At 36.3% G+C, this 23,457-nt stretch overlaps 1 protein-coding gene and 1 non-coding gene across 6 annotated transcripts in view; both read left to right on the top strand.

Moving 5' to 3' along the window:
• The window catches only part of LOC109207671, a 24,685-nt gene extending 6,377 nt beyond the window's left edge, over positions 1-18,308 (top strand). Inside the window, exons 3-16 of one of the 5 annotated variants that reach the window (XR_002065048.1) lie at positions 5,057-5,117; positions 5,233-5,366; positions 11,712-11,764; positions 11,855-11,924; positions 12,005-12,135; positions 12,330-12,500; positions 12,587-12,880; positions 13,414-13,461; positions 13,578-13,618; positions 14,599-14,686; positions 14,767-14,962; positions 15,097-15,228; positions 16,241-16,908; positions 17,182-18,308. Coding sequence is in view for 1 of the 5 variants with exons in the window: in XM_019370637.1 (XP_019226182.1) it covers positions 5,057-5,117; positions 5,233-5,366; positions 11,712-11,764; positions 11,855-11,924; positions 12,005-12,135; positions 12,330-12,500; positions 12,587-12,880; positions 13,414-13,461; positions 13,578-13,618; positions 14,599-14,686; positions 14,767-14,962; positions 15,097-15,228; positions 16,241-16,853 (2,032 nt within the window). In the remaining 4 variants the exon portion in view is untranslated. Of the gene's footprint in view, positions 1-5,056; positions 5,118-5,232; positions 5,367-11,711; positions 11,765-11,854; positions 11,925-12,004; positions 12,136-12,329; positions 12,501-12,586; positions 12,881-13,413; positions 13,462-13,577; positions 13,619-14,598; positions 14,687-14,766; positions 14,963-15,096; positions 15,229-16,240 lie in introns of all 5 variants that reach the window. The other 4 variants (XR_002065047.1, XR_002065046.1, XR_002065045.1 and 1 more) reach the window with 4 other exon arrangements.
• A 3,309-nt stretch (positions 18,309-21,617) lies between these two features.
• On the top strand, positions 21,618-21,689 carry TRNAD-GUC. Its single transcript has one exon. It is a non-coding gene; the product is annotated as a tRNA-Asp (tRNA).
• Positions 21,690-23,457: the final 1,768 nt, after the last annotated feature.

Raw genomic sequence — 23,457 nt, 5'->3', positions numbered from 1 at the left:
AAAAGTAGGTAAAGTAATTATAGGTACCGTTCGTACCTCGTTTAGTTTGTTTGGTAGTAGTAGTACCCGTACGACGTTCGTCAGAAGTAGTGGTTAGTATATATATATATATATATTAGTTATTAGCTTGAAGCTAGTTGGTGATGTTTCTGGTCTTCACCTTACTTATGCGACCAACTATTCTATTTGTTTTCCTTTTGTATGTTAAAGTTCTTAGGCCTTGCCTTAGTCATTGAATGGGGTTCTGTATTGTATGGAATGTTTATGGTGTCGGTCACGATTCTTGTGCTTCCCTAATTATGTTGTCTAGATACTGAAGTGCTTTAATAATGATATGTCATTTAAGCTTGTTGCTGCTTTCTGAAGTTTCTCTCATGTGATCTGACATGGTAACANTAAACCCTGAAATTAGGTTCAAAACAGGTTGTGTGCCTTGCCTTGCTTAAGCGGTAGCCATACCAAGGCGCTAAGGCACGTGCCTCGTCGCCCGTAGGCTGTCTCAAAAAAGGCTGACTCCGAACAGAATATTTCACCTATTGTAACTTATCCAATTCTTTGTTTACATAATTGTGGTTTGGGGTCATTATTCTTGAACACATTTTCCCTTCAACTGCACCTTTCTTTATTAATTATTAATGCTTACCGTTTAGAGCTCCAACTAGCTTCAGTTTTTCTTTCCGTCTCTGATAACACTGAATGATCGCAAATCATGGTGATGTCCTTAAGTCAACGTTTGTGGTTTGAGATTGCTGTAACAGTGCTTCATTGAGAGCATACTTTTTTTTTTTTGATAAGGTAAATAATTTTATTAACAATTGGGAAGAACCCCCTGTACAAGCCATATACCAAAAAACAAAGAACAACAACAACAAAAAACCCAATGGCCTCATGAATACACTAAAATATGGTTCTCAATGAAATAGACTCAATCCTTTATATAAATAGGGACCTCATGCATACACCAAAAAGAAACTGAAAACAAAAGACCATTTTGCAACTTAACATAATCTTGTTCCACCCTTCAAATGTCCTTCTATTTAGCTCTTTCTAGATAACTGACATCATTGAGAGCATACGTGAGTTTACGTTTTTACTTTTTCAATAACTACATTTTTGAGATTTAAAATGGACCGGTAAAGGAAATATATTAGAAACATTTATTTTTCATATTCAAATTGGTAATATTTAGTGAAGTGGAATTTATTTTTGTTAAAAAAAAAAAAAATTAGCATAGCATAAAAGCTATCCTGAGCCGAGAGTCTATTGGAAACAACCTCTCTATCCTCACAAGGTAGGGGTAAGGTCTGCGTACACACTACCCCGACCCCACGGTGTGGGATAATATTGGGTATGTTGTTGTTGTTGTTGTTGTTGTAGCATAGTATAAAACATGTACCATATGTTAAGTACCATCAAATATTTTTCTATTAGCATTGCATACTAATATATACCATACGTTAAAAGGGATTATGCAAGCGAAACCTTGTTTTTCTTTTATTAAGCAAAACTTATTTTTTAATAACAGTGGTGTTCGGTCCAACTTGCACATTAAGCTAAACTTTTCCTTACAAGTTGCATTATCCCATACTAAAGTGCTAGTATTGCAAAGATGGAATCTGGACGTGATCCTAGGTTCATATTCTTTCACATCACATGATTAGACACAATGGAGGAATTACACATGGAGTTTGGGGAGATTAGGAATCGGATTTGTTCCTGACACTGACGCCATCTTCATTGGGGACACTACCTTGCAAGGTTGTCTTATTTGTTAGTTCCTAATTAAGCAAGTGCATGTTTCCATTTTTCACTTCAATTAATTGGTAGAGAAAGCAGAATGGGAGCTCTCTAATCTTCAAATTATTAGTTTATCTCGTGAAAAGTTGCATCATTTAATACATAATTTGATATTTGTACTTTTGGATGAGCATTTTGGCGAATTCTTCTGCTTTTCCTGCTAGTATGGCCTAAGTCATTTAATGCCTTTTTGCATGGTCTTAGATACTCTTTGATGTGGTTATGTTGCGTAATTATAGACTTGTTGAATTTTAGTATATCTCAAAATACTATTATCAAACTCATCGACAAGTCAAATTGTCTTCGCTTAAAACTTAGATCCTATAAAGTATTTTAAGTAGCACAAAAGTACCCAAGGGTGTGGCGTAGCATTTATTGAAGTGGGTGAAAATCTTGGAGACCGGAGTTCAATTCCAAGTAGCAATCAAAAACTCTAGGCGATTTCTTCCCATTTGCCTAAGTTTTGGTGGCTAGAGTTACCAGGTACCTTTGCTAGTGGAATGTAGCAGGTACTTCTTGGAATAGTCATGGTGTATGCAAGTTGAGCTAGATATGATCGTTATCAACCAAAACAAATATTTTAAGTAACACAAAGATGTACCAGATTACCTTGGTGCTGCTTCTTAATAAAAGATTTACTTTGACTCGATCCAAAGATGTAATAAACTGTTATTTTCTTTTTCAGATTGACACAAACCCAATTCATTAGGGTTTAACTTCTAAATTAGCTTACGAAACAACCTTTTAGTGTTTGCTTAAGGATTAATTTGGCAACTCTTTACGTGCTTCTCTTTTTCCCTAATAAATGAGTGCCGTCTTTTTGGTGAAGATAGTTATTTCTTTATGAAAAATAAGGAAAATCTCGATATCCATAATGAGTACAAAAAGCGGAGAATCCTATTCGATAATATGATTTTCTACAACAAGGATCCAATCATTAATACCGACAAATAAGTGTTGCTTTATACCTTTTCTTGTTTGTTCACGTGCTAGATAGGGCTGTTAATAAACTTTTAGAGCCTTCTATGACCAGAGATTCATAGAATCCAGTAAGGAAATTTTTTATGGTTTGATTATTTCGTTTTCTAGAAGCTTTTATGGTTTTCTCTTAAGATTAACGATGCTAAGATTCACCGCCCGAGGCTTTGGTCTAGTGGTAAAACCGTAAAAGTGCAGTGCGTGATGTGTGCTAGGTGCATTCACGGGTTTGAACTCAATCATTGTCAAAAGTCCGGCATTAAGCAGAGAAAGGTAGAGGGACGGGCTCATTATCCTCTGAGTTCCTAACAATGTGAATTTCTCGGTTAAAAAAATAAAAATAAATGATTGAATATACAATAAAGAATTTGCTCCTATGATATCAATGAGGTATCAAGGTATAAATGAGGTCGATAACGAGTATCTAGCATGACGTCGTTAAGAACACTTTTTGTATCTAGGAAATTGCACATGCTTTTAGACCATTTGGACTTATAGTGCTGTCATTTAGCAAAATAGAAATATATTAATTATACCAATAAAGGTTGTGGTGGAGTGATAAGTACTCCTTCATCCTTAACCAGAGGTCTCGGGTTCGAGCGCTGGTTATGGAGTCGTCTTTGTTAGGGAGTTTTTACCCCTCAATATGGGACTTCGGGGCATGAATCCGGATTTAGTCGATTCGGATTCGGTGGAAAACAAAAATATATATATATATATTAATTATGAACCGAAGCACCTTGTCAATTGGAAAAATCCTTTTTTCCTTCTTTATGCACATTTAAGAACACAAGCTTTGCTCTATGAAGGATTTCTATTAAGTTGCTCCATGTTTTTGGGTCCACTATGCTGCTTGATGTTAGTTAAGCCCTCTCCTATGCGTTAGAATCAGGCAGCTGAGGAGAAAAATAGGATATCATCACTTTGCTATTACATACTGAAGTTGGATAGAGGACGTCTACGGGAGAAATGGGGGATATGTTTTTTGATGAATATCATTCACTGGTAATCATGCTAAAATCCAAAACCCTAAACATTTATGAGAGCCACCTTTACTCAATTCCCAATTGTACTTTTGTTTTTCTTTTCTTAATATACCTTTCCTCTTTCATTTTGACTGCCCCATTTGTGGAAACATGCTCCCAACTCTATTCATTATGATACAACAATTAGTTTTCCCACATGCAAACTGCCTTTGCATTACTGCTTGAACCTCTAGAAATCTTGGCATTTTGAGTAGCAAATTTTTTCACAAATAGAAGTACTTTCGTGGGTGGCTTTATAAGGATTTGAGACAGATTGACTTGTTGGGTGCGTATGAACAAAGCCCCACATGGAAAGTAGAAAAGAAAAAGAACTTACTTATAAGGAGTTGGATGTTCTTAATGGTGTGAGTTATTTTGGAAAAACCATGCGGGCTGACCCAAAGTGGACAATATCACACCATGTTAAGCTATTCTTTGGGCCATTTTAGCCCGACAATTCGTATCAGAGCCAATGGTTTTGCAGGACTATAGAAATGGCGGAGTGTGGCGTTTGGGCCTGGCTTAATGCCTTTGCCCGTCTACGGGGTTTACGACCTTTATCCGTAGCTTTGAAGACACATAGGCTGGGCTTCGGTGACCGTAAATACTCAAGATCATGTGGGTGACACAAAATTAATTTCCAAATAATGGATATGGCTTATGTGGGACTTAGTTCAAGTGGGAGATTGATGAGTGTGTGAACAAAGTCCCACTTGAAAAGTGGAAAAGAAAAAGAAGCTACTTATAAGTAGTTGTATGTTTTTAATGGCGTGAGGCCTTTTGAGGAAAACCGTGCCGGCTTGCCCAAAGCGGATAATATCACACCATGTTAAGAGTATCTTTGTGCCGTTTCAGTCCAACAATTGAGTTGCCTACGCTTAAATTTAACAAAGTGGAAATATATGGACCTTGACCTGTTTATTGTTGGATGAGTCCCAGCTTGCAGAAGTGTGGTTATATATATATATATATATATTAGTTATTAGCTTGAAGCTAGTTGGTGATGTTTCTGGTCTTCACCTTACTTATGCGACCAACTATTCTATTTGTTTTCCTTTTGTATGTTAAAGTTCTTAGGCCTTGCCTTAGTCATTGAATGGGGTTCTGTATTGTATGGAATGTTTATGGTGTCGGTCACGATTCTTGTGCTTCCCTAATTATGTTGTCTAGATACTGAAGTGCTTTAATAATGATATGTCATTTAAGCTTGTTGCTGCTTTCTGAAGTTTCTCTCATGTGATCTGACATGGTAACAGGCCGCCAATTGGTATAGTGAAGGATTTAGGGCTGAAAGATGCTGATCTTATTTATCATGCAGTAAGTGTGGTTACTGTTTGTACTTGCCGCACCCATGCTACCTATATCATTTTTCCCTTTTAGCTAGTCAACCCCAAAACTTTGTACGTTGCCTCATGGCTTACATATATTACAGAGTGGGCAAGTAGATGTATTTGATGACTTTGGGGCTGACATTTGTCCGGTGGCTGAGGGAACTCTCGACAGTGATGTAGGGTTTGGCAATAAGAACTGCTGGGACTTTGAGAAAGAAAACCTTTCTGGTCCAAGGTATGTTCTTTCTACCTCTCTTTATCAATTTGGAGTAAGTTTCTCTTCAGCAAAAGAGAGTATATTTCTGGTTCATTGAGTAACCTCAGTAAGATTAACTCCCCCTACACGCACCACCATAAACTGCAGAAAATTTAATAATAATAATAATAATAATAATAATAATAATAATAATAATAATAATAATAATAATAATAATAATAAAAGTGAAATAGCTTTAAAACCAAGTGCTTTACATATATGCTTCTGTGCTTTACATATATGCTTCTGTGAAATAATAATAATAATAATAATAATAATAAAAGTGAAATGCTTCTGTTAGTTAGTGGATTACTGATACTTTATACTTAGAGCTCGTTTGGGCATAATTTTTTTTTTTCCTTTTTTCCAAAATAATTTCACTTTTTTCGAAATCCACGTTTGTTCATACAATTTTCAATTTTCACTTGAAGATGCATTTTGGAAATTTTCGAAAATTTGAAAAATTCCAAAAAGCTGTTTTTCAAAATTTTCACTCAAATCACTCACAAAACTTCAAAAACAACCCAAACTAAAATTTATGTCCAAACACAACTCTAAATTTCAAATACCATTTTTACTTGAAAATTTTTTTCACCATTTTTTTGGAATTTTACAATTCTTATGTCCAAACGCCTACTTAAATAATGTTAAAGAAAAGGAAGCAGGGGATAGCTTGTTTAACCAATATGTTACATTGTACTCTCCTTTGTATTTCCTACAAGTATATACTTTGCTAAATTTATGCTTTTTTGTGTGGATACTAGCAGTAGCATGATAGTTTTACCGATACTTCAAGATCTTGATAAAGACCGAAATATATGACTGACTGATATTCTAGGTTCATCAGTTGAGTGAACAAATAGAATGTTTTGTTTTTATTATATTCTTAGGCAGCTTTTGTAAGCTGAAAGTTTGTCCTGGAGGCTTGACCAAGTGGAACCCTTTGCTCCTTAATATTACTGGCATGTATAATGTTGTGTACGCTTATTTTATAGGTTTCTCTTTGTCCATAATTATCTTTATTAAACAAAGGGATGTCTAGGGAAAAAAGTAAAAAAAATTAGCCGTAACTTCTACTTTTCTTTCGTTAAACTTCATAAATACCTATGTGTGACTCGAGTCAAGTCATATGAGCAACATGTGCATACTTTTGACACCGCTTGGTGTTTCATGATTAATATTTTGACTTATAAAAAAAATAAGAAAAAAATCTTCTAACCATGCATTCTTGATGTATGGCCCTCCAATTGAATTTTTTTTCCTAGTACTTTCTGAAAAATATTCTTTATTTTAACAAACTTAAAACTTGCATAGTATAATAGATACAACGGGAAATGGTCAAATATATCCCTCTACTTTCAAATATTGTTTAAACTTACCCTTCATTACACTATCTAGTTGTCTAGGTCCATACCGTTATACTTTGGTTAAAAAATGCCCTTAATTTTAACAGAATGCCACGTGGCACTTCAGGAATGAAGAGACTCACCCTAAATTTTAATTAACCCGGATATGTACCCCATAACCCGACCCAGCTACTCCCACTTAAAAGAGCCCACCAACGAACTAAGCCCCCTCTCCCCACTCCGAAACTTGATCTCTAAAATTTTTACATCGTTAAACTTATTTTTCTAATCCTAACATCAGCTGATTCCGTGAGTTTTGTGGAAGGTATGCGGTGAAGAGAAAAACTGTGGGTATTTGTGGCTAGCCTTCGGGGTTGAGGGAGCAAGCAAACCGAGATTTAGAGCAACCATCAGCCTTTCTTTGTATCTGCTTATGATGTGTCTATGGAATTTTGAAATCAGATCCTTTTTCCAATTTTAAGGCCATTTTTTAAGTTTGTGAACGCTCACAATTAGTCATTACTACTTTTAGGAAACTAGTCTATTCTGATAGTGTTATTGCTTCATATGGTTTTTTGCTTTTCAAAAAAAAAAAATCTAATCCTAACATCGCTGCACAGTCCACTTCGACGATCGCAGCTCTACTGTCGGAGTCACTAACATGCCGAAGATGGTAAACCACCCTGAAAGATCCCCATTCTCTAATTCCCTTGCTTTCTAACTAAAACTTTGATGGAAAACAACATCTGAAATGGGGTGTTCAAGAAAAAAATAAGAACCCAATATTTTCCGGTTCCAGAAAACGGCCATCCATTCAAGACCATTAAGTTACTACAAAACTTTAGGCTCAGATTTTGTTGTTCGATAAACTATCTTCAAAGTTACAACGAAATTCCTTTTTCTAGCATAAGATTTAGAGGCTTTATTTTGAATACAAAGAAAAAAGATAGTCTTGGAATTTGGGGTGAAGATGACAATGGAGCAGTGAGATAATGGGTGAAGAAGATTATGAAAGCTTGAAATAGTTTTTCTTTTTCTTTTTCCTTATCTCAAAGTTAGGGAAAATGGGTTATGGGTAAAAAGTTTGGAGCTTGGTCTGGTATTAAAATTTGGAGTGAGTCTTTTTAATTTTGAAGTACCACGTGGCATTCCGTCAAATTAGGGGTATTTTTGAACCAAAGTATAATGATAGGGACCTAGACAACCAGATAGTGTAACGTTGATGATGGTGGTTCATGCTAGTAGCTAGTAGTGATTGGTAGTGGTGGCGATTATGATTGAGGATGGCGGGTGGTGGTAGTAGTTGTGGCTTAGGAAGGTGGTGGGTTGGTGGTGGTAGGTTATAATGATGGACAGTGTCGGATGTGGTTGTTGATGGTGATGGGGTGGTCAGTTGTGGTAGTTGAGGTGGATGAGTGTTGATTGTGGGGGAGAATGATAGTGGTCGGAGTGGTGGGGATAGTGGGTGGTGATGGTCGATAATGGTGGCGGCTACGATTGAGGATGATGGTGGCGTGGTGGTGACGTGGTGGAGGCGGCGGCGGCGGCATGGTGGTAGGTGATAATGATAGGCTGTGGCGGCAGTTAATAATGAATATGTGATAGCATCTTAATGAAATTAAGTTTCTATTATAGATCTTAATCATACAGACCTATTCAGACCCATTAGGTGATTGTAAAGTAAAAAAAATAAACACATCTAATGATTAAGATCTGAATAATTAAAATTCAGATTTTAAAAACAAACGCACTTAATGTCTGAGATCTGAATGATTAAGATTCAGACCTCCATTAAGTGCAAACAAATGAGGCCTTAGGCTCAGATTTTGTTGTTCGATAAACTATCTTCAAAGTTACAACGAAATTCCTTTTTCTAGCATAAGATTTAGAGGCTTTATTTTGAATACAAAGAAAAAAGATAGTCTTGGAATTTGGGGTGAAGATGACAATGGAGCAGTGAGATAATGGGTGAAGAAGATTATGAAAGCTTGAAATAGTTTTTCTTTTTCTTTTTCCTTATCTCAAAGTTAGGGAAAATGGGTTATGGGTAAAAATTTTGGAGCCTCGTCTGGTATTAAAATTTGGAGCGAGTCTTTTTAATTTTGAAGTACCACGTGGCATTCCGTCAAATTAGGGGTATTTTTGAACCAAAGTATAATGATAGGGACCTAGACAACCAGATAGTGTAACGGAGGGTAAGTTTAAACAATACTTGAAAGTAGAGGGGTATATTTCACCCTTTTCCATAGATACAATGATTCGTCGATCAAAGAAAATGGCAGATACCATGATTTAATATTCTCTAGTAAATTCGAATTTTGTTTCATACTTTTGATAATGGTAAAAACGCGATTGAAACAATGTATTTTTTGTCCAAATCATTGTCTTTCTATATATCGGTTATTAGCAATTTGTGTGACTCAATTTTTAGAAAAGTATGTTTTTAAGGATCTTTTCTTGGTAGTTGTACTATTTAAGCCATTTGAATTTTTTTAGTGTCTCACATCGGTGTGGGAGGAGATTATTTGCCGCCTTGTATGATCTTGGGAAATCATCACCTCATGAACTAGCCTTTTGGGGTTGAGTTGCGGCTAAGGTTCATTTCTTCTCATCCTTGAATGAGGCTTAAGGTCCATTTCTTATCATCCATTATATTGTTTGATCTCAAAAAAAATTAGAAGTCAAACTTGACACTGTAAACTAACATTTCTAATGAAGTGTTGGGAAGTATATTGATGTAAAACCTACTTAACCATACCTCTAGCAAGTTTTGTTTTAAAGACCTTTTCCTATTCCATAAAAGGAAGTGATATAGTACCTGCTGCCAATGCTTAAGATTCTGAACTTTCTCTTTTGGGTAAGTAAATGAGATTTTATTGGACCCAAAAATAATTTCTCTAGTATAGAAAAGTGTACAAATAAAATAGGAACTAGGTAAAGATGTTTCTATCTGCAACTAACATTTGATTCGCCCTTAAGGTTTTGGTTTATGGTTTAGTGGTAAGAGTGCAACGCGTCATGTGCGGGTTATGCACATGTCAACAAGTTTGGACCACGCCACAGATAAAAGGTTTGTATTTAAGTGGAGAATGATAGAGGGAGTGGCCCACACCATTACAGTCCCCCAAAGTTCTCTCTTTCCGCATTGTTCATCATATTCTGATGTCCTTGCTACACGCCATAATAATTCTTTCGGGCAGTACACTGTAGAGGTGTAATTACGTATGTGGTGTTCCGCCTCCCTTCTTCCTTTATTCGTTCTCCTGTATCTAAATTCTTATTTCGTGCTTTGAGGGCCTGCATACCTAATTTTTCCGTCGCAGATGGGTTAGGGACTTGGTTCTTAGGCTCCTACATTTGTATGTAATTTATATCTCTGCGTAGTCTGTCTTTATTTGTGTGAAAATATGATAACAAATTGCATAGAATGTCTGGCCATAATATATACTTGGTTGCTCCTTGACTCTAGCGCTAGTCACTCTCTTACTCTTTTTTTTTTGGAGGGGGTGTACACAAAATGGCCCAGACACCACCTTTACTCGGTATCTTTGGCTTAAAGCTCAAGTAGCTGGGAACTGTGCACCTTCTCTTGCTTCTGCTGATATTAAATCTTGGTTCCAAAGGTTGTATTTATACTATATTAAAAGCACGAAGACCCTGGGGGAAATGTCGTTCGCCTTTTTTACCCTTTAAAAATAGAGTTCACTCTGAATAAAATAGTCATTCTAATTAATTCCCTAATATTTAGAAATAGTCATTTAATTATTTCTCAAATATTTAGCAATAGTAATTTAATTCTACCAAAAATCTTTCCTTCTTTAAAATATATAAGAATCCTTAATATTTAGGACTTTAAATTTAATAAAAGTTTTACCTTGTTTAAATTATTTCCTCATTTAAATGAACATACTTTTTATATTGAGATAATATGAGTTATATACTTTGATGGACACGGAATAAATTTAAACGTGAACATATGATATGTACTACATATATCAATTAGTTGTATTGTCTGTCTAATTATGAATTTGACTTTTCAATTTCTTATCAGGCATAAACTAATAAATATTCTATTTGGATTAGAAAAATATTTGTATTAAACCTCCTTTGATGTAGTTTAATTTACTTTATTGATTCAAGTACTTTTCCTTTAATAGCCAAATATTTAGAAATTTTATTTGTATATAGTGCGGAAACATATTCTAAAAGGTCTTTTAGCTATCCCAGACATATATTTTGAATATTATTTATCTTGATTTTAAGAAGATATTTTTCATCAATTGGGATACACGCGCAACGCGCGTATTCTAAGACTAGTCAATAAAAATGCATTTCCCTTGGTTATGCCAAACCATGCAAATGCACAACCTTTCTCATTCCCTTCTGATTTGTGATACATGGTGTTATTATCAAGCGTTGACTGTTTCTCTAATTCCTCATCCTTCTTGCTTCTGCCTTCAATTCTCATTTCAATTGCAATCATGTCAATGGGTCCATGTGATCTTTTTATTTTTATTTGTGCATGAAACATGTCTGGTGTAATTAATGTGATACGCCATTTTTGGATTATCACGGGTCATCCCTCAGTCAGGGAAGCCAATGACAGCTGGTTTTTGTGGAAAGTTGATAAGGCCATTAGAAGGATATGGAAAATGATCCCAGCACCCATTTTTTGGTGTATCTGGACAGAGAGAAATCGCAGATGTTTTGATGGTGTCTCAGCTCCAGCATGTTTTCTCAAGGCTAGATGTTTAGTTAGTCTTTTAGTTGGAGCTACATGACCCCTGTAACTAGCATTGACTATTTTTTGAACTTTGTTAGCTCCCTGATCCTATCCTATCCTAGCTTTTTGTATTAGCAGAGCTAACAGTCATCTCTCTTTGTACCCTTTGTTTCCTTATGTAGCTTCTTGATGCCTTTTTAATGATAACACCTTAATTCATAAAAAAGGAATTAATGCGATTCTCCTTTCGTCCAGGTTTCAGAATCAAAAGCTTGATTCAAGTGACCTAAGTCAAGCTATCCAAAGAGGTTGGTCTTAGTGTTATGTATATCTTAGAAGGTGATTTTCTTTTTGTTATTTTTTTTTTTAAAAAAAAATTGGTTGAATTTTTGTCTCAGGTTCTAATCAAAGCAAGAATGATGCAAAATTACCTGAACCAAAAACTGGAGATGTGGCAACATTGCAAAAGTATTGTGTTCTCTACCTTCTATTTTAGTCATTCATTTAGCCCATAAGCACGGCTGATGTTTGTTGTCTTATGGATAAAGGGTGGTAAGCCCCAATTTTCCAGCATTGCCCAATTGTAATTTGCCAGCAGAACTGAAATGCCCTCTCTGCAACACCTTTTTTAAGGATGCTGTGATGATACCTTGCTGCCAGCACAGTTTTTGTGAGAAATGTGAGTAGTATCTGCATTATTGAGCAATTTCATCGATTCATCTGTCCCTGCTTCGATCATGCATTTGTTTCTTTTGAAATGTGCGCATTTTCATCACCTTTGCGATTTGCCTTTTTTATCATTTAAGCATCTTCTGTTCTTGGATATATATTCATCATTGAGAATATACTTCTAATTTTTCTGGGTATCTGTAGGCATTCGTCTAGTTCTTCTTGAAAAGGCGATGTGCCCAAAATGCCTTTCTAGTAGATGTAAAGTGGAAAATCTGCTACCAAATTTATCTCTCAGGCAAGCGATTGAGCATTTTCTTGAATCTCAGATGGTTGTCACTGAGTCAGAAAATGCTTTACGCAAATATGCTCCAGGTGAAAATGATTGCTATGTGAGAAATTTGAATCTTGAAAAGAGACTGCTAGTGAATGAGGGCTGACTGACCTGCTTCTCAATGCAGATGGTGAATCTGGAATTCAGGTGAAGGATGTTTCCTGTGCGGTTACTGTTGTACAACGGGAACCAGAGATGCCTCATTCACCCTCAGCTACTGGAAAAGGATCCAATCAAGTAATGGCAGAATCTTTTTATGACTCACTTATTCGGAAGAATTCAAGGACAATGCAACAGATGGATGGAGGAAGAGGTCGATATGCTAATCATTGGGATTTTCCAAGTGTACCTGATGACCCAGAAGATTGTCAGGGTGAAAGCAAGCCTCTTAATTTGCTTCATTCACATGTTCAGGATGAAGGTATTAGCTCATAACTGACTAGCTTTTGTAGCTATTTCTTCTGCATATAAAATGTTCATATGGCTCTCTTTTAAATGGTGAACATCTCAATATCCAATGTTTGCAAGTGCCGCCCCTGTCCCCACTTCACTATGAAAGAAAAGCAAAGTCAATTTTGGTTTGTAATCTTTACTCAAGAAAAATCTGATTTTCTTTTCCAATCACTATCTTACGTAGATTTGAGTTTCAATTTCTATTGTACTCATTGTCTTATCCTTTTAGCTGGTTATGTTTAGTAACATTTTGCATTGCTCTAGAGCATTGGATGTTTTAGGTTTTTGTCCCCACCTACTATGTTGTGATAAAAAAATGTAAAAAGGAAATAAGCACGGTTCAAATTGGTTGTCTCTTGACTAAAACAAGTTGTATCACTGCATGCGGTAAAAGGTTGAGATTTGTTTTACCTTTTAAAGTCCCTATATTTGCTTTGTCTCCTGGCTTATTGCTCTGTATAGTGGTTTTGATGTACTTATTCAAGGACTACTTGATTACAGCTGATTCTTCCATCAAGAAGAATAAAGGCCAGTGGTGTGACACAAGAGGTAGGGTTTACTTGTGGTACTGGCATTCTGAATTTCGTTCCGGATCTTTTGCTATCTTAATGCTGATTTTTTCTCATTATTAACAAATCTTTTGTTGCGTATATGTCTTAATGCAGGCGGGGACGTGAATTTTCTGCCTGCTGGTAGAGTTAAAAAGGTATTATGCAACTTTTATCAAGTATACTTAGCTACTGCTTTATGGTATTTTCATGTGAACATGTGTGCTAACCATTATAAAACTATAACAGCTGAAGCTTTTCTGTATCATATCTTGGGTTCTTGTTTCCATTTTTCTTTGATTTTAAGATGAAATTGACATATATGCTTTAAAGAGAGGCTAGTCTTACTTCAGGCTGAGCATGGTCAGTGATTTTTTAGGCTTAATTTTGAGTTATTTGTAATGCCTTCACAAACATCCACCCATGTTTTGGGTATAAATGCATGTTCTTTCTTGATGTCTTCATTTACTTTCTACTTGGCTATAAAAAAGGGCAGCCCGGTGCACTAAGCTCCCGCTATGCGCGGATCCGGGGAAGGGCCGGACCACAAGGGTCTATTGTATGCAGTCTTACCCTGCATTTCTGCAAGAGGTTGTTTCCACGGCTCGAGTCCGTGACCTCCTGGTCACATGGCAACAACTTTACCAGTTACGCTAAGGCTCCCATGCACTTTCGACTTGGCTATGTTAAGCTTTATTGGATGAAGTGTATTTACTTTGCCGGCGCTACTTTAACTTTTGCTTTTTCGCCTTATTTAAAAAAGAAGCATGTTCTTATTAGTGATTTGTGGATCCTGAGTCCGGACATTTTTCTACTTTTGCCTTCTTACTGGAAAAAAAGGTAAAACTATCGTCCTTGCTGTTACTTCTAACATCTGGTTCTAGAATCAAGAAACATTTCTACTTTTTTTTTTCTGTGGCTTGAAACTAATTTGTATTAAATACATTGTTCCTGATATCCTGGCAATGTTGAAGTTATACAACATTTTTGGTTTATTTGATCAGTGATAGCCAGAGAAAGATATATAATCATTATATACTGATTGGGAAAGAAAAATGATTGTTTAATTAGTCATGCTGCTTTGTAGTGTAGGGCCTGTAGGCATATACTGATGATAGTTTATCTTAACTGTTCTTAGGACCGTAACTGTTACATGTGTGGTTCTCCTGATCATCTCATCAGAGACTGCGCTTTTGCTTCCAATCCAAATCCGATGCTTCAGACAGGTATGCCCATTGTTTGTTTAATTCACATCATATGCAATACGATGTCTGAAATCTTTTTGCTTTGGTTGTGCTTGAATCAGGAAATCCCATGCTTACGGGTGGGTTTCCTGGCTATCCATCACCTTACTGGAATAGCAATACTTATTCCACATTGAGGCCATTTGCAAATATGTTTGGTAATGCCGGAAATGCTCCATTTAATGCTTATATGGTTCCTCCAACACCTTTTACTGCTCCATATATGCGATCAATGCATGGTGGCATGCCTTTACCTGGGTAAGTAGTTCTTTAGGTGGATGTGTTTGATGAACTTTTGTAGCTCAAAGGTTGCTTGTTGTCATTTATCTAAATGAATGTCCTATATCCTTTTAAATCCAAATGAGTTTTAAGACCTTGGAAACTTCTTGCAGAGGAATCATGAGAATGGGTGGTATGGCACTTCCAGCTGGAAACAGAGATGATCTGCCATTGAACCAATATGAGTACATGGGCTTCCAGCTTGCGGAAGATAAAAGCAGAATTCAGAATGAAAAACTGGGAAGGTAAGTTTGCTACATAAATCAGTCGTAGAGTGTCATTGGCACAGGTTTATTTCGCTCTTGCAATATCTAAAACAGGAAGTAGCCTTCCAACTTTTATATGTCATAGATTGCTCTTGGATCTTTGCTAGACGTAAGGCATTATTTGGAGTGGATATGATTCGGTTTGTCATCTTTAGCTAAATGGTTAAATCAGTCCCGTTGTTCCTCTCCCTCGCGATGCTCTTAAATTCTGAATTATCACATCTCAAATGGTTGCTGATTAGTCGTAGCATGCATAGTTTTCCTTTTGTCACATGATCACTTAAAACACTTATTGCAAGCAAGTAGCAACAATGGGACCATCTGAACAATATGTTTTGCGAATATATGTTATGTCTCTTAGTACTTTGACGTATCATTTGTTTTCTGGAATTGCTGATTTCAAGATTACTGTAGAATATCGATCAGTCAATTATCTCTCTCCTTTGATTGCTCCCAAGTATCTCCCTTGTTTTTGCTGGCTAAGGCTCCGTCCAGTCTTCTAAAATCCAATGATTTGTTTGTCATCTTGGCAACCTTGACAAATTCACTCCTACTTTACAAAATTAGATTTTTCAACCTTGACAAATTCACTCCGCATTTCAATGTCATACAATATTGAATTCATTAACATCAGTCCTTGTGTCCGACTCTTGATGCTTTCCTGCTGAAGTAAAAAAGTGCATTCTTTCCCTTCGGAGTATGGGTTCTTCTTGACCACTTTAATCTTATGTATCCAAATATTCTAGTGCTTTCCGTTTGAAGAATCTTGTTATTTTCTTTGTGCTTCTCTGGAATAAGCTGAGAATTTAGAACACATAATAGTGTACTGAGTTTCATTTCAGTACGTTCATACTTCTTTTGCCTTTATCCTGCCTCCATCCTCTCATCCTTGATCCTTCTATAGTTTTATACTTTTCTTTTAATTTGCTTTCTTTTTCATGTAGCAATTGTCTGATTGAACTATATTTTAATTAACACTATCATTGTACAGTGGGCAATATTGTCAGGCTGAGTCTAACTTAAAGGAGCATTACCCAAAAAATGATCGAGAAGCATCAGGAAAGTTCCATAAGGAGAGGGAACCAAGTACAAGTTGTTCTGGGGACAGCTTTGTTCGAAGAACACGGAGAAAGCACCTCCATGTTGAGAAAAGAAGGGAGAGAAGTCCTCGTTCCTCATCTGCTAGTAGAGATAAGGTGCCTCGTCACTCTGACAGGTCCAATTCTGTCACTGATGGTTTTCCTAGTAGTTCTGATAAGCGAAGGAGAGAAAGTCATCAACACCATAATCGGGACTCAAGAAAGCGCCATGAGTGTGATTCTACTTTGGATCACTATCAAGCCTCTGATCGTAAACACAGAGTCGATTCTCATGTAAGAGAATCTCATCAGAAGCATCACCCAAGTTCTGCACTAGAACCTAGTTCACCTGTGCACCAGAAAGCACGATTCAAAGAGAGGGGTTCTGGGCATGATCCAAAGTACTCCAGGCCCCATGCAAGAGACTCCAACGATGAGGTACATGACAACAAGAGACGGAGAAGCAGCGGCTCCTATGAAGATTACAGAGACGGTTATTATCACAAGCGAAACAGAGTTCATTGAGGGTAATGAACATGACTCGTGGTAAACTTGTAAATGAAGTTGCGCTCAAATCAGTGTAGGTGATCAACCAGGTTCCTGTTTCCTTTCAAATAGGTACTTTGTATTAACTTGGTTTTGTTGTAGCTTTGGTATATGGTCTTTTATATCCCTATAGATGATGGAAATATATAGGTCCCTACAACTTATAAAATACATAGGTATTTTAGGATCTAATTTACAATATCTGTTGGCTTTGTTGGTACAGATCTGTAGAATGGTCGGCTTTTGGACAGTAACATCATGACTAACCTTTGTTCATATTCCTAACTAATCCTCTTCACTTCTTTAGTGTGAGGTCTGGATGCTAGACAAAGGTTTTAACCAGAAGCCGTCTGGTTACAAATAGTATTTTGGATCATTTTATATGCCGCCCAACAATCCTTTTGGACAAAGGTATGGAAGCTGATTTGAGGTATGTTCTCTGTCTTGAATTTGGAATAGGTTTGTTAATGCTTACTGCAGGTAAGTTCAACCCCTTTCATTGGATCTGGGACAAGTTCCTCTTCGAGTCCTATTCACTTAATTTGGTCCGCCTACCAATTCCTTTTACCTACCAACTAAATCTATCAAATAAAATAATAATTGCTACGATACCTGTCAATATAGTCTATGACTACTATGATAACATAACTTACGATAAAGTTATACCGCGATATGTTGGTGAGATGCGTATATATTCGAACAAGAGACGAACAAGCACTTGTGGAACCTTCCGTGGTTCACTGCGCCCGATGAGTTCTAACTTAAGATCTTGTATCATGGTACCCCAAGTGGGCCTCTCTTATATTGCACGGTGGTAAAAGTGTGGTCTGGCATTACCTGGAACATGAGGAAATTCCTCTGACAATTCCTGGACGAGAACCTCGGGATCGCCTTCGATTTCTTAATGAAAGCTCCCAATATATTTATTTGATAGTAAAGAAATGATAAATTCTAATTAAACATAAATCGTAGGATGGCAGTGGTGTGACCATGTTCAGACCCGTATTAGATGATGTCAGGATGTATGCTGTCTGACACAATCTCCATGGTTTTTACGGATGTCTATGAAAGTGTGGTTTGTCGACAACAGGATACATTATAGTCGCGCTTGATACGTTTTCACGTATATTGCTTATGCGGTTCATCACAACAGTATTCGCTATCAAAGTATTTTAGGAGAGTTCTGTTTGAGGTAGGTTGAGACCAGATCAATCGGGATGAAAACGCAATCACATCTAGTATTTACATCAACCTAGTCCTAATGTGACATGTTCTTGCACATTTACAAATATATACCCCAGTTTGTTGTTTAACCATTATAAATTACTAAGTTTTGTGTAAGTATCGGGTGCTTATGTTTTTTGCCTAATGTCGCTAGGTACAGTATGTGCCGTATGGTACATGATTCAGAAAGGGGAGGATTTACTTGTGTGATTTATCTGCCGTATAGCAGGCACTTTATTGCATAGTTAATTAGATTGATTATACACACATGCTCAACAGAGTAGTAGCTGAACTGTTAACACTTTCCTCGCCGTCTGTCCCTCCAGAAACACCCCCCCCCCCCCTGCGCGCGCACTCAAAAGAAAGATAAAGGGCTCACTTGTTTTGTTTTCTTTGTGTTCTTCGGAAAATGCAAAGGAAGTGGTGAGCATCGAGGTTGCACTGACAATACGTCATACTTAAATTGTGCCTTCATCCTCCCCCCACACCACACACACGCACCGAAAAGTAAATCAGGAGAAGGGGAGGGCCAAAAAGAAAAAGACAGAGAAAAAGGACCGAGCTCTTTCAATCATTTCATAATTCCTTCAAAGAAAATTTTGTGAACTGGGAGAAACAGTCCTACAGTAATTTTCTCAAAGTAGGATTGTCGATGGGCTCTTCAAAATAATTGCACTCGACCCTATTGGGATGTACTTTATGCGGGCAGTCGTAAATCGGTCTCTTACCATGCAGATTCTTCTTTTAGCCAATAAATATTGGTGTTGTGTATTAAGCATCAGTTACTTGGCCTGATCTAATTGTAGGGAGTCTTGCAACTTTAAGCCTAGAGACTTTAAGAGGATGAATTTAATTTTGGCTTAATACGAAATTGGCTGAGATGAACAGGTCATGCCCTGACCTCTAAAGTTGCTTGGGTAAAACTCGGTTGGTTCAGTTAGGGTTGAGTAACAGTTAATAACGCAACCTGCGCATTACCAATTCAAGTCAAACTAACGGAGAATTCCATCTACTTCTTGACGGTATTTTTGGGGCAAATGTGCATATAGCCATTATCAGGGTGCTATTTAGAGATTAACGAGCATTTATTTTGTCGTGAAATCTTAAACTAAAAATTATAACTTCAGGATATTTTTGTCCCGAAAAATTAAATTGAAAAGTTGAAATTCATGACATACTAGCTAATTCTTATATAGCAGCCCTTAAAAGTGGCTACCTGGTGTCATTTCTACGTTGTTTTATGGGTCAATTTGGGCTCTCTAGGTATGTCAAGTTGACCTTATTTTTTGAATGGATTACTTTGGTTTTGTGCCAGATTAACCCATTTTTTTTTTTTTATTCTGAATCATTCCCACCCAAAATTTTGCGCTGGGTGGGTTTGGTGCGCGACATTTATAGCCTTTTGACTTATTTTCTAGTTTAATTTGATCCACTTATATTAACTTGGGGTGTTGCGTCATGAATCATCTCATTTCAATCCGGTTTCACTTTACAGACTTAAATCAGCTCATTTAGCATTTCAATTGTACTTCATTGGTCGATTGGCCCAGCTTAGATTAGTGGTTTAAACTCTTCAATTCCGATACATGTATCTGTATTTTGGCTGATATAATTTTCTATATTAGTTCGTTAAAGAAGTTCTGGATCTTCCCTAAAATGTCAAAATTGCACTTATTCTAAAAAAACAAATGAAACTAACAGTCTAACATGACTTTATTCTTCATGTTCTGATAGGTTCTTGTCTTTTTAAACGCGTATTTAGTATTTGCTAAGCATGTATATATAAACATTTTTCACGTATGTATTCTTTGTATTGTCTTTTGTCTTCTAGAAAGCTAGACAGTTGTTTACCAGAAAAAGAAACAGTCAAAATGTTTTCTAAAACAGTTAATCGAAATTCAACTTCAAGTACTCGATTTGCAACCAAAAAAGGGAACGAGAACCATAATGAAAATTGAATGCCTCACATTAAAACATTTTGTATCTAATATTGTCTTTTAGATTCTGTTTTAATTAGTTAGGTAATCATACGTGCCAGTTTATGACCTTAAGAAATTGAACCAAATCAAAAACTAAATAAATCAGATGTGAAAATCTAACATATCCTTTGATTTGGTTTGCTTTGGTTTGTTTTTCAATTTAAACAAATCGACAGTATTTAATTTGGTTTGGCATTTAAGAAAAAAATCAAACCAACCAAATATTTAAGTATATCCATTTATAAATTTATATGACCATAAGTATTTATTTTTATGGAGATGCCTTATATATTTTAAGCCATAAAAAGTTGTATTGACGTATTTGTGGTGTACTTGAGTTTTCTATTCTTCTATATTGTAATTAGTTAGGAGTGATTTGCTTATTGTTCTAATCATTATGGTTGGATAAGTTTGATCTGTGAAGGTGATTAATTTTTCTATCTCATGCATAGATAAATTTGTTGCAGATATATGTTTCAATATAATAGCTTAATTAACTTTTTCAGTAATTGCTAAACATATGATGATATGTGTGAAACTATTTCTTTAATTTTAGTAAAATGGAATAAGATGAATTTGTACTTCATGCAAAAAGAAAAAGAAAAGAAGGCCGAAATTGGAACACAAAATAGACTTTATTTGGTTTAGTTTGGTTCGATTTGTACATCTAATAAATCAATGTTTTGTTTTGGTTTAGATGAAAATAAAACCTAATTGAATCAGAACACCCTTATTTTGGCGCGTAGAATTTGATTTATTTTCGAAGTTAAATTGGATTCAATTAATATTTTAAAATTAAAATGAAGTACTATAACATGTCAACATTATAAGAAAAATATATTTTAAAATATTAGTCAAATTTTTCATAATTTGAATCTCGAGAAATGAAAGTATCGCAAAATTGAGATGCAGGGAATATTTCTTCAGCGCCTTGCTTCTGGCTAAGCTCCAATCATACTGTGTCTCGTCTGGTGTAGATAATACTGAATATAATCAAAGCAGAAAAAATTCGAACAAAGTTCAGTATAAGAGTCTTCACATTGTTTTTCCAAAAGAAGTATCAGAAAGTACAGTTATACTTTCTGAACCCCGGCTTCCTGTTAAGCTCTTCTCCTGTGAGTCTTGCATTCACTACTTTTATCTCCCCTATATATGCTTCTGGCACCTGTATAGAGGGTGGGAAGTCGAGCAATAGAAGTAGGTCAATCGGAGACTGCTACGAAATCTGTTTCTTTCTTTTTTTAATCAACATATTCAGTCTATTTTTTTAATTACTTCTTATTCCTTTTTAAAAATCTTTAATCATTTCTGAAAGAATGATTGATTTCTTTTTCCTATGACATTTCTTGGAGGTCTGAGTCTGCCCAAGTGATGTGTTAGGAAGTTTTTGCTGATAATGTAGCAGTTGTTCATGTGTTAGCTGTACATTCTTGTTTCTTTTATGGTGCGTTCATTTGTGATATGTTTGTCACTTGACGGTGAGTTCACATCCCTATATTTTTCGAATATATAATACAAGTTAATGTCACTCAACAACAAAGTCGTTGTAGTATAGTGGTGAGTATTCCCGCCTGTCACGCGGGTGACCCGGGTTCGATCCCCGGCAACGGCGATTTATTTTTTTAATTTTTGTTTTTGGTTCTTTTTATCTGATCCAACATTGAGAGAACGAGGCCCTTACTCGTAGGACTGTAGGCGAAGGAATTGTCCACGTACTAAATGAGATTGGGCTACTACAGAAACTAAATGTTGGTAGGGCTACCACAAAATCAAGTGTAGGCCAATTCACGATTTGTATAGAATGGACGTTGCCTTAAGATTGGATCTCAAGACCCTATGGTGATTATTTCCCAGAATACACGGTTAATGAAAGTATATATATTATATATACATATAGGGGTATTATAGCTCGCGCTTATGTATATCTGGTAGCCCAAAATGTATATAAAACTTGTATAATTTTTGTATATATATGTATATATATATATATATACAAAAAATATACATATTTCATTTTTCGGTTATTATTTTACAGCGGCTATATAGTGTCATTTTTCCTATTATATATTCTTTAATTAACTAAACCATATTGATATTAGGTGCTTTTCTAATTTTCTCTTTCTTTTTATTGTTCTCTGGACTTCATACTAATATACTGGTGAAAGTTCTTATGCGGATAAATGAGACGTCCCCTGAAGGTCAAAATTTCAAATCTCTTAAATGCTTAGGAAACGCAAATCTCTAATTTTTTAAGTAGGCCTCTTCTCATTCAAGGATTAAAAATGAAAAACAATCTATATCTATCTATCTATACTATATTAAAAGCACGAAGCATTTAGCGACATATCGTTCGCCTTTTTTAACCTTTAGAATAAAGTTTCACATTGGATAAAATGCCAGAGCATTTGATTTGGTGATAGCAAACTCGAGTTTTCCGAAGAAGAGGGAGCACTTGGTCACCTTCCGGAGTTCGGTGGCCGAGACTCATATTGATTATTTACTCTGCAGGAAGTCCGATAGAGGTCTTTGCACGGATTGCAAGGTCATCCCGAGTGAGAACCTCTCGACCCTTCATAGGCTCCTGGTCATGGACCTTGAGATCACGAGGAAGAGGAGGAAGAGGGCAATATATAGCCAACACAGGTTCAAGTGGGGAGCCTTGACGGAAGCTAAAGCGCAGGAGTTGGGGGTCAAGCTGGTGACTATGGGGACCTGGAGGAGTAGTGGGGATGCAAGTGCTATAAGAACCACGACTGCACAGTGTATTAAGGAAGCCGCGTGTCACGACCCCAACCCCGGTCGTGATGGCGCCCAACACACTGCTAGGTAAGCCCGACCAATTAACAACCTTAACCCAATTCATTATACAGTTCATTATTAGCTAACATAATTAAATTACCAAATCAACATATTAGAAGTCTGAAATAAGAGTTAAATGTGCGGAAATTCAAATAACAATACTACTACATAGCCTAAAAGATTCGGTGTCACAAGTCTGAGCCTCTAATACAGGTTTATCAATCTAATACATGTCACTCTAGGGGAATACGAAATAAAAACAAAGGATAGAAGGGAGAGATCGGGCTGCGGACGCCATGTAGCTACCTCGATGCTCCCAGATATGCGCTGCTCAACAGAAAATCCTCACTCAGCCTCAGGAGCACCTGGATCTGCACGCGAGGTGCAGGGAGTAATGTGAGTACTCCGACCTAGTGAGTAATAAACATAAATAAAGGCTGAGAATAAGAAATCATGGATAAACACATTGTAATCTATAATACGGCAGTTTAAACCAAGTAGCATGAAATCAATAAACCAGTGAAGTAGAAACATGGAAAAGCTACAACAGATAAGCAAATAAATGATAGCCAAATAAAGGA

Source organism: Nicotiana attenuata, unplaced genomic scaffold (genome assembly GCF_001879085.1).
Source record: "Nicotiana attenuata strain UT unplaced genomic scaffold, NIATTr2, whole genome shotgun sequence".
NCBI classification, from domain to species: domain Eukaryota; kingdom Viridiplantae; phylum Streptophyta; class Magnoliopsida; order Solanales; family Solanaceae; genus Nicotiana; species Nicotiana attenuata.
This window is presented reverse-complemented; position numbering and strand designations above follow the sequence as displayed.